The 12842-nt window shown below is 31.9% G+C and overlaps 1 protein-coding gene across 1 annotated transcript in view; it reads right to left on the reverse strand.

Annotated features, from left to right (window-relative positions):
- LOC111511812 (phospholipid-transporting ATPase ABCA3) overlaps positions 1-12842 on the reverse strand; it is an 83838-nt gene that overhangs the window by 48752 nt on the left and 22244 nt on the right. The window contains exons 7-8 of the mRNA XM_074178879.1: positions 11756-11932; positions 3867-4070 (exon numbers count right to left, since the gene is read on the reverse strand). Coding sequence (XP_074034980.1) covers positions 3867-4070; positions 11756-11932 — 381 coding nt within the window. The remainder of the gene's footprint in view (positions 1-3866; positions 4071-11755; positions 11933-12842) is intronic.

The following is a 12842-nucleotide window of genomic DNA, read 5'->3' on the forward strand; positions in this document are numbered from 1 at the left end:
ATTGAGCTCAAGAGCTTTTTGTTGTTCGTTTGAACGCGCTTATCTCTGGAACTACCAGTTGGGTTTAAAAAATTATTTTTGTCTTTGATAAACCACATTCATGAAAAAAGTTGAAAGCTATCTAGAAAATATATATACGTCCTTCATGCCGTTTGACTTATGGTCAATTATACGTTGTTTTATTCAGATAAGGGTGCGGCACATATTGTTTATACTCAAATACTACTTTTTAATTATATGCTGGGAAAACTAGTTATTATAATATAATTTGAAATTTGAGATCAATATCTGCTCATTTCATTTATAGGATGAGTAAAATGAAAATCATTACCTTTTGAAATTGACATCTTCTGGTCTCTTTTTTCAATTTTTTGTGCCATTTCATGTACTGAACTTCATGAAGATAGGACGTTCAGTTTTTGATTTATATACATACCGTTTCTTTTATTATGTGGTAACATTGCTATATTCTGAATCGTAACAGATACCAAGACGATTAAAAGGGGATAAAGGTAACTATCATCGGGAACAATATAATGGTCAAAGAATATTTACGTTAACTATCGCCCTTCTCGAGTTATGCGAGGAAAACCAAATATGCTGTTTTTCGTTTTATTTCTAATGGAATTGTTATTTCAGTGAATATAAAAAAATGGAAAAAGAGAAACGTTATTTTATTCGAAGTATACTATGACGATGTAATAATAAATATTCGATAAAACGTTTCCTGTTAACATGGCCACAATGAACTTTTTTTTTAATTCGGACCTGTCTTTTTTATTACAGATATTGATAAAGCAATAAATTCTCAAGTCAAGGGTATATCACATTTGATATTTTTATAGCTTTTCATTTGAAATAACCACCATTATCAGTGACAAAAATCAAAGAGAAAAACAATTTATTTTATCATGAACTTTTGGAAAAAATGTAACCAATACAGAAAATCAAAGCTACATGGCAACTTACATTAGATGCTCGAATTGACGACCACTTTTTGTTGAATGCACATAAGTTGTCAGTCAAATAATTTCTGTTGCAATTTTCTAGCATAATAGGTGTAATACTAATACATGCATCTCTTATTTTTTGTTTGAGATGGTCGATATCTGTACTTGGTATTGAAAAAACTTTATCCTATATATATATCCCAGACAAAGAATCTCTAGTAGTAAGATCTGGGGATCGATCTGGCCAGTTGATGGGTCATTGTTTCTAACTATTTTCTTGGGAATATTGCATCTAACTGTTCCCTCACTATTGCTGCATTATGGGGGGAGCGCCGTCCTGTTGAAAATATAGTATTTCATGATGGATATTCAGTGGCAATTCATCTTAGTAGCCATCGAATTCACATTTCACTATTTCACTATTCACTATTCGAATAATCATCGTAAAAGAAAGAGCCAAGGATGTTTATTCCCACAATTCCCAACCAAACATTTATTTCGAACCATTTTTGAAAATTGGTTTCCCTTTGAAAATGTTCATTTGTATTATTTCACCTATAATGAATATTTCTATTAAACCAACAATTGTTGGTGAATTGTGATTCGTCCGTCCATATTATTTTTTCACAAATATTTCCAACGTCCCTATTTCTACGTCTTATTTCTACGTCGTACTCTCTTTCCATAATCCCTTTCATTGAGGTGATGAACTTTGCGTATCCTGTAGCATTTATATTTGTTCTTCTTCGAAATAGTTCTGGTGGATTTTGTAGAAATCCTCATTTCGTGGGCAATTTCTCGTAAAGAACAATCTTGATTAGCATAACTTTTGTAACTGGCTAATCCTAAATTAAAAAAAAGATATTTTCACTGTGTCAATTTTTATGTGGTAATATTTGCTTACCCATAACTTTTATTTGATTCCTCACACTTCCAGTTACCACACATTTTCTTGTTTTCTTTCTGTCAATTGCACCATAGTCCCTCAAATTTATTTCTAATCGTCTAAACATTTGGATGTTCGGAATTCGACGATTCGGATATATCTCAACTTACACACTCCCCGCCAAAAGAGGATTTCAATTCGATTTTGCATAACTAAATACCTAGGATATCAGTCCTTTCATCATTTGAATACATCTTTGATATGTCCATAAACGTCTGACAGTTCTCAATAGATATCAACTATTGTATAGCGAAACACGTGTCGCGGTTTTTACAAAACCCTTTATAGTAAAAATCATGCAATAAACTGTATTAATTAGTTTTTTAATATGGAGTATCGGCCAGTTCTATTCAATTATAAAAATATAACGAATTATAATTGATTAGGGAGAAATAAGCCTTGAAAAAAGATTACGGCAATACAAAAATTTCCAAAACCTGAGTACCTACCTGTCGAATTTTTAGGTTGTCTGAATCATATTTTGAAGAAATCGAAACAATTTACAAAGAAAGTAACGACAGGACCGTAATTTAAAATTGTTGTCACTGATGATGGTAATTATTTCAAATGAAACGCTATAAAAATATCAAATGTGATATAACCTTGGATCGTGAATTTATCACTTCATCAATATCTGTAATAAAATAGATCCGTATTTGATAATGGTGGCCATGTTGACACGAGACGTTTTATCGAATATTGATTATTACATCTCCATATGACACTTTGAATATAATAACATTTTCCATTTCCATTTTTGATATTCTCCGAAATAACAATTCCATTCAAAAAAAACGAAAAACAGTATATTTGGTTTTCCTCGTATAACTCAAGAAGGGCGAGAGTTCCCGTAAATTTTCTTCGGCCATTGTATTGTTCTCGATGACACTTACCTTTTTATTCCTTTCAATTGCCTTCGTATCTGTTACGGTTTAGAATATAGCAATGTTACCACATGATAAAAGAAACGGCCTGTATATATGTTTGACAAAAAAGTGCATAACTGTCATCTTTTGAAAACACTCATTGTTTGTAAGAGAATCAAATGTGCGATTTCATTTTCGCGTGGATGAAAAATTGTGATGACTGCAATTTCAACCCAACAAAATGTTCATACATTAATAAAATTCAATAATACAGTTCAATGTAATATACTACTATATGGGCTGAAAATTCTCGGGACTAACACATATATGACGCTAGTCTTACTGAATTCCCGCTTTTTCCGTTAGTACTAACCTTCAAAAGAAACCTGTTGAAATTTCATGATATTCTACTCATAAGTTGATGAGTTATTGTGCTAATAGTGGCACTACATTCGTTATTTTCAAAACGATGTATCAAAAACAATTTCGTGTTTTAATTTTATATCGCTTCTGATGGGAAAAAATACCGTTCAAGAGAGGCAATGGCTTGAAAATTTTTATAAGATCTCCGCTCCATTAGAAACAACAATTGAACGTTGATTTCAAACGTGGCCGTAGAGACATCGTAGAGACACGGAACACAGGGGCAGTAACACCAGAAAACATAAAAAAATCCACAAAATCGTTTCGAATGATCAAAAAGTGAAAATGTGTGAGTTAGCTGACATTGTAAAGATTTCAAAATAACGTGTTGGCTTTATATTGCATGAGCATTCAACTATAAAGAAGCTCAGTTGTTCAAAGTGGGTGTTGCACGTGCTCACTATTGACCAAAAACAAGAATATCTTGAAGATTCTGAGCAGTGTTTGGCCGTGATAGTTTTTTGATTATCCGATTGGACCTTGGGTGATAACTAATACAGTTAAAGCCTCAAGGAAGCAGTGTATGGCAAAACACATGTTCCAGTTTTTGTGAAACCTGTTGCAGCAAAAATCCTGCATTAAACTGTATCATTGCTATGAATATTCATCACAAATAAAATATCTACGAAACTAAATCACATGATTTCGTTGACATTATGTCGTGAAGATATTAGTTCTTACAGTATTCCTGACCACACCAATATGAAACTACAAAGGGAAAATTCCAAGGTTGAGGCACACCATATTCTCCTGGGAAGACTGCTTCGATGTATAACGCCAGCAACATATATAATACAGAGTCTACCACCAGCATCTGCATTGTTAAACCAAGCGTTAGAGTATCATCTGGCGTGTTTGGGGTGAAAATATTATTCCACTGGACACCTACAAACATATAGAAAGATTTGATTAATAGGATATCAGAGGAATTGATGACTCACGGTTGTGTTTATGTGAGGTTGCAGTCAAATCGTTGGATTAATAATAATACCCTATGACATTTGTCAAGCTTTCAACATCTTTTTCACTTTCGTCAGGACAACTTAAATACGTGGAAAATATTTTATATAAAAATAATAATATAGACCATTCACTCACATAAGAAAAAAAATTGTTTATTTTCTAAACAGTAATAAATCCCAATAACAAGACATATTGATATCATTAGCGAGCATGTTACAGTTTTATCTGCCTATATATATATACACAATACATATACACATACATAGACATACATACATATATACATACATACACATATACATGAATACAATACTAATTTATCTACTAGAAACACCTGAAGCGAATAAACAAAAAACAAAATAAAGGAAACATTTAGGAGAGTTAAGCAAAAAATTAGTTGAAAAACTTGTGTGCAGCGAGCTAGGAGAGTAATTGAAAAAAACCATAAGTCTGATGTAGAGCTACCAAGTAAAAACATAGTTCGGGTGTATTACAAAAAAAACATGATTTAGCAGTAATACAGTAGTAGTAATAAGCTCACATGGTAAAGTAACTTTCAATTTGGGCTCATGTATTTTGACTAGAGTGTAAAAGTTTCTTAACATGGTTCTCAACTTGACCAATAGGTTCATAATAAATGTCAAGATTTTCACAGAGTTGATTGTAATGTTTGCTCATTGCAACAACTGGTGACTTGAGTGATATGATTGTTCTGAAATTTGGTAGATAAAACATCAGTTCATTTCTAGAATTAATTCGTAGAACATGAAAGTTGAAGTGGGAGAGTAGTTCGGGACGGGCAATCAGATTATTCACTAGTTTATAAATGAAAATCATAGAGTAGTAGGTTCTTCGGTTTTGAAGGGATACTAGATTAAATTTATTCAGTGGTATTCTGTTGTCGATACCTTGTTCAGGGTAAACTCCTTCTAGCTTGTAAGTAAGCTAGCCTCGTTGTATAGACTCGATTTTGTTTATGTGGCCATTGTATATGGGTGACCATATAAGGGAGGCATATTACAGCCGAGATTTGACGTATGCATTGAAAAGAGTTAAAAAACTGTATCTGCTACGAAAGTTCTTACAGTTACGATAGATAAGCCCTAGCATCCGTTTGGCTGAGCATGTTATTGTGTCATAGTGAATGGAGAAACTCAGTTCAGGGTCAAGATCCCTTTGATGAGTGCTTATTTAAAGAGATGTGTTATTTATGCAGTGATCATGAGAAATATCATTATGTTTAAGAGTGTATTTTGAGTATTTACATTTGTTTGTATTGAGGGGAAGATTATTTTCGGTACACCGAAGGTACAAAAAGTCAAGGTCGTTTTCAAAGAAATATGGAACAATGACGCCGCCAGCTCGAAATCCAAGTTACTTCACGACGTTTCGAATGTTAGTATCCACAATCGTCTTCGAGTGATAATTTTTAATTTTCATTTCTTGTTAATACTTTTTTATTTTCATCGGGTGTTGATAGACAATGGTATGCACGTGGCATACCACGTGCATACCATATATTTTTTGACCTCTCACGTGCATTTGACTGTCTATCTTATGACTTTATTGAAACCAAACTTTTTAATCTAGGATTTAGGGGTGTATTTTTGCAATGGCTCAAACATTTTCTTTCAGACCGTACAATGTTGGTAAAAATAAAAGATACACTATCTGATCCTCAACCAATCAGTTCAGGAGTTCCTCAAGGCTCTGTCCTGGGACCGCTTATCTTTCTATTATTCGTCAATGATCTACCCAAATACTTCAACATCAACAACAATAGTCTCACTCTCTTTGCTGACGAAACCTCGTTAGCGGTGTCAGCACACAGCCTAGAGGAATTAAAGTCATCAACGGAAAGGTTTATAACACACTTCTTAGATTGGTGCAAGATAAACAATCTGAATGTTAACTTGAATAAAACAAAATGTATCCATTTTAGTTCTTCCATCGGTCTTGATAAACAGCCTACTGTCTTTGATATTAGAGGGGTGGAATTGGTATCAACGAATTTCACAAAATTTCTAGGTGTCTATGTGGATGATTGCTTAAGATGGTCTGAACACATTACAGTCACTTGTAAAAAAGTTAACCAAGCGTACCGTGCTCTCTCCAGAATAAAACATTTTATGCCCTTGCATGCCTTGCTGGACGTATATTATAGCTTGGTCTACAGCCATTTAAGCTACAATGTGGTTCTTTGGGGATATGCCACCAACAAAATTAGGGTTTTTATTTCCCAAAAAAAAATTATCAGAAAATTATTTGATATCCCATGGAGAGAATCGTGCAAACAGCACTTCATATCATATCAAATCCTGCCATTCCCTTGTATTTACATATTTAAATGCTTACTATACATCCACGATAATTCAACAAAATATAACACAAATTCTTCTTACCACAGTTACTCAACCAGAAATGGAAAATTGTTAAGTATTCCTAGACACAGATCCTCTAAATTTGAACAGTCACCCAAATATATGGGAATAAAATTATTCAATCACCTACCTGATCACTTTGAAACCATGAGTTTGATGTCATTTAAAAAAGAAGTTAAAAATTTGCTCCTGTCTAAGGCTTATTCCACTGTCAGTGAATTCCTTTTAGAAGACTTTAGCTGATTGCGGTCCAGACTTTCATCCTGATTTTATTATTTTATTATACATCCAATTTTGACTAATCTTGTTTTTTTTTTCTTTATATTTTATACATTTTTATACTTTAAAACTACTGAGATATTTTATCTTAATGTATGTTTATTTTCTTTATACTATTTTAACGTGTTGTACTGACATGTCCTATACGTTGTTGACGTCTCAAAGGATAAATAAATATTATTATTATTATTATTATTAATAGTTTTTTATGATTTTTTGGTTGTTGCTTCTATTTTATTCCGTTGTAAATGAAATGAACATACTATACATAAATATAAGAAGCTTAAGGAACAAACTGGAAGACCTGGAAAGCCTAATTAACACAACACAGAAACAAATCCGCTCAGTAGTTTTAACAGAAACATGGATATATGAAAATGAAACCCAATACTTCAGCATCCCAAACTTTGAAGCAATACATACATGTCGAAAAACAAGAGGTTTAGGCACAGCTTTATATGTACATCAGGGAATACCTTATAGTGAAGAAAACTTAAACATGCAATACTGTGAAACAACAAAAATAACGCTTAAAGAGATTGGACTCAACATCATATCAGCTTACCGACTGCCCTCAAAAAATTTACAAGATTTCATCACTGAATTGGATGACAGGTTAGATATAATGAGGAAAAAATGTATTATCATAGGTGACATGAATATTGATTTGCTCGAGAATTCCGCAACAACCCATGAATATAGGCAGGTAATTTTAAGCAATGGTTTCGAAATACAAAACCGTAGAGGGAGCTACTCGTATAGGTCTGACAAAAAATTTAATCATAGACCATGTCCTCATAAATAAAGGAATACGATGTAGCATCAATATGAAGGAAACTTGTCTCTCAGATCATAACATTATGGAAATCCAAGTGCTATCAAACTAAGCTTGAGAAAAATAGAAAAAAATCGAGTTAACTACAAAAAATTCAAAGAAAATGTTACAACTCGACTAAATAATGGGAAAATAAAAATTTAGAATAAATCATGAAAATTATTGTAGAGGAATACTGAATACTGAAGGTACAAGGGGGAAATGAATGGATAACATCAGAGTTTTTAGACAAAATCAAGGAGACGAACCAAGTATATAAAAAACTAAAAGGATCGCCCAACCCCCAACTCCAACAAAGGTTTAATCATTTGAAAAATAGGGTTAATACAATGAGACAGTACCTGAAAAGGAATTGGATTGAAAAACAAATGAACAAAGCAGGAAACAATTCAAAAAGATATGGCAAATCATCAATAATGTTATACATAATATCGATAGAATAAAAAGGAAAACTAGTATAGACAGAATAACATTAGAAGATGGAACCTGTATTACAGATGAGTTCCAAGTTGTTGATGAATTCTCTAAGTATTACTTTGAGGTAGGAGAGAAGATCACGGAGAATATACAGGATACGGATTTGAACTTCATAGAACAGAAAAACAATGTATCCAAATTTCTCCAGCCTATTCATAAAAAAGAATTTTCAACTATAATTCACTCTCTGAAAAATGCTTCAGCACCAGGATATGATGGTATATCTAAGGAGAACTTGCTGCGTATTATTGATGAAATCAGTGATCACCTAGTAAAGCTAATAAATGACATAACGGAAAAGGGATACTTTCCACCGGAACTAAAAATAGCTAAAGTGATACATATATATAAAAATGGAAAACATGATAGGCTAAATAACTACAGGGCTATATCATTGTTTAGTGTTTTTTCTAAAATAGTGGAAAAAGTGTTGAAAGTCAGAATAATGAGATTTATCAATGACACTTTCTGCTATGACTCATATCAATATGGCTTTCAAGAAAAAAAAAGTACTCTGAGTGCAACAACACTCTTGCACTTATTGCACATATCGCTTCTGAAATGAATAAAAACAAATATATAATAACGGTATTTGTAGATCTCAGAAAAGCATTTGATACTGTGAATGTAGATAAGATTATGAACAAATTGTTCAATGTGGGATTCAGAGGTGTTGCTTACAGAGAGAAAATTGTACACAAAATTAAAAAACAATCAAAGTGATGAGTATAATATAAATATTGGTGTGCCACAGTGATCAGTTCTCGGACCTATACTGTATCTTTTGTATGTCCACTCACTGAAAATGGCTGGTTTGGATGCAAGATACTTTACCTTTGCTGATGATACCGCACTACTATATGCAAATATCTGTCTTGATGCATTACAACAAACAGTGAATAATGACCAAATACTATCAATGGCTACTGATAAATGAGCTAGTATTAAATGTTGAAAAAACTGTATGTATTGTGCTAAAGCACGAAAACAAACCAAATCGGACAATGCAATTATATATAAACAATAACTTACTAAAAGAAGTCGAGGTTTACATATACTTAGGACTGTTGATAGATCACTGAGGATACACTACATAAACACACTTTTGTCTATTTTTCACTATATTTCTTTATTGTTGACCGGTTTCGGCTATTACACCATTTTCAAAACTAACTGATTACATTCAAATCTGATTAATTTATACCTATGTTGCTTATTCTATCATAAATGATTTGATATACCTGATATACCTGATACCCGGTATACCGTTTCGTATACCTGTAAAATCCATGAACATAACAAAGCTTTCAATATAATGTAGGTTTTGGGATCTGGATTATAGGTTCAGGAGAGGACTATTATTTAAATCAAGTTGTTCGTTGAGGACAATAAAATTGGGATTTTTCTTTGACCTGTTTATTTCCATAGATTCCAACAGATTCATCATTTTCCCTTTTTCGTATGTGTGTGGGATCTTTAAATTATCTTTATCTATTTTATGTTTCAAATTTTGAAGATGTTCGTACATTAATGATTTTTTATTCGAAATGACATGTTCGTGGTACCTTGTATCAAAATTTCTCCCAGTTTGGCCTGTATATATGTCGGGGCATTCACCACATTCATTCACAAATCATTAATGTACGAAAATCTTCAAAATTGATAAAGATAATTTAAAGATCCTACACACATGCGAAAAAGGGAAAATGATGAATCTGTTGGAATCTATGGAAATAAACAGGTCAAAGAAAAATCCCAATTCTATAGTCCTCAACGAACAACTTGATTTAAATAATAGTCCTTCCCTGAACCTATAATCCAGATCCCAAAACCTACATTATATTGAAAGCTTTGTTATGTTCATGGATTTTACAGGTATATGAAACGAAGGTACCGGGTAGCAGGTATATCAGGTATATCAAATCATTTATGATAGAATAAGCAACATTGGTACAAATTACTCAGATTTAAATGTAATCAGTTAGTTTTGAAAATGGTGTAATAGCCGAAACCGGTCAACAATAAAGAAATATAGTGGAAAATAGACAAAAGTGTGTTTATGTAGTGTATCCTCAGTGAACATGAATTTCCACAAAATAAACAAGTCGTCAATCGAAGAACTGTTGATAGATAATTGAATCCAGTGGACAGAGCATATCAACAAAGTGAATAAAAATTGTTTCAATGACAGGAGCATTAAAATGCTGTGCAAAATATATAAACCACAATGTCAAAAAAACAATATATCACAGCTATATAGAATCACATATAAGGTATCTCATACCATGTTGGGGCAATGCATCACAACAATTAATTAACAAACTAGGAAGAGCGCAAAACAAATCAATAAAAACTCTGTGTAACTTGTATCGACCAACTTCAACAAACATTGTTTATGAAATAACGGGATTCATGAAAATAGAAAAAATCGTTACACTCGAACAAGTTAAACTTATACAAATTATGTAATACCATCATGGAAACAGTAGGAGGATAAACATATTCATAATACAAGAAATGCTATACGACTCAAACAAATATACATGAGAACAAAGAAAAATCAGGACACACCAATCTATAGAGAAATCCAGCAATACAATAAACAACCTGTAGACTTCACAAACATTGCTTCCAGGACTTAATTCAAAAAAGCTTTGAAAAAATTATATTTCACCATACCTGTTTAGAAAGTAGGCTGATTGAGTATAACTTCACCATATTATAGCTTTCAAACAATAGTTACACCAACATGTAGGTGTGGAACTTCATTTTGTTTTATTTTATCCTTATTTTATTTTATACTGACATTTTTTTGTTTTCAATTTTAAAGTCCATCTCTATATTTTTAAATTTTTGTCTTTATATACGTGCTTTTTGTTTTTTATCATTATTTTGGTATTGTTAAAAATAACTACAAGATTATATTGATCAAAGAATACTTTGTAGGCTATAAAAAAAATCTGCTTAAAATCTGTTTTTTCTGTTAATCAGCTGTCGCCCCCATACGAACGACAACTCTTAGAAGTTGAGAAACTTGTGCGAACTAAGGACTAACGAGGTCTCATATTTTAACGTGCGATTCCTAACACCAGATCTATTCTGATTACTGACCAATAACATGTTTATAAAATGAATTTCAGTCTTTTTTTTGCTCAATATGGTTGTTATTTTACAGCTAACCTTTTTTTTAATTTTGTACAGATTTTTTCAGGTATTTCAAATCAACTTATATCATATTAGACAATGGAAGTCCGAACTAATGAAATTCACCACGAAACATTGTAAAATACCTCTTGGTGAAAATGTATGATTTCGAAAAAAAAAATTGCAATTATCAAGTAATAATCACTTTCATTGTTACATCAGAGTAAGGAGAGGAACTCAAACATAAGGCATTGTAAATACTATTGATGATTATTTCAAAATTTTACCTGCAATTACATGAATTGTGTACTAATTATTGTATTCATAAATGACCTTTGTGAGCTTTCCAGATCTGTAATAGCGTTTCAGTAAAATGAAAATTAAAAAAATGGGGATGTGACGAATTCAGACATCATCAACCTATGAAAACATACTGTCGAAAATAGGTTCCAAGATCAAAGTGATAATTAAAAAAATATAAAACAACATACCTTCTGATCCTTCGTACATAATCATGATTTGGAAGCCGAAACCCATTGCGGAATTATGTGCTAAACAAGCTAGGAGTTTATCAGAAAGATCCAAAATGTCATATTTATTTTGCATGAATAAATATGGAGCATATGACAAAAACCAGGTAAAACCAGCCATTGTCGCTGCAATATTAGCTGAAAATAAAAAAAAATTACTATTATGCTTATTTGTTGGGCCATTCATTCATTATAGATCTGTAAATAGAATATTATACAGAATATTTCAAAAACAATAGGAGTGTTAGAAAGGCAAATGATAAGTAGTGACATTATCCTGTCAATTGATTGTTTTTTAACGCGCGCCGTCATGGTCAACTGACCATTTAGAAACCGTATAGTAAGTATTACTTCAATAGAAAAATATTAAATTGCAAATATTTCAAAAACTACTAATTTTCAGAATAGGTATCCTAAAACAGAGTTAACCTAAGTTTCAATTTTTAATACGATTGAATCATAAAAATGGGGAGTTTCCTTTTTTGACCACCCTGTATTAATAAATGTCATATAAAATCTAATACATTTGGTTCCCCTGTACAAAAAACAACGATAAAAGTTTTCTCATAGGAAAAATTGATAATTATTGTAGGTTCAGCAAACATCATTTTTGACATAAAAACCTAAATATGTCAATAACGATTACACAGCTCTACAAAAACAATTTTTTTTGTGTTGCCCTGGATATTTTTGCAAATTTTTATGTTTTCAAGTGCCTAAATCACGAATATATTTATGAAAGTACTGAATGTGCTCTATTTTTTATGATTTTTACGTATCTTGTATTTTTAATAATAATCGGCTTGTTAATAAAAAAAAAATATTTTCTCAGTCATGATTAGGCTTCTGCACAACTTCTTTGCGCGTACAAACATCACGTGATCCCCACTTCTCGGGCTCCTTGCTCTGCAAAACATATTTGATAATATTGAAGTACTAACACGGAAATCTGGATAAGTTGTTATATCTTAATATTTTGTATCAATTGTTGAGTGTCCGTTCTAATATATTTATCTTGTCTTTTTAAACATGAGATTGTCACGAAGGA

The sequence above is a fragment of the Leptinotarsa decemlineata genome, unplaced genomic scaffold (assembly GCF_025532065.1).
Source record: "Leptinotarsa decemlineata unplaced genomic scaffold, Ldec_3_MD MMD2_tig00004307_RagTag_RagTag, whole genome shotgun sequence".
NCBI lineage: Eukaryota > Metazoa > Arthropoda > Insecta > Coleoptera > Chrysomelidae > Leptinotarsa > Leptinotarsa decemlineata.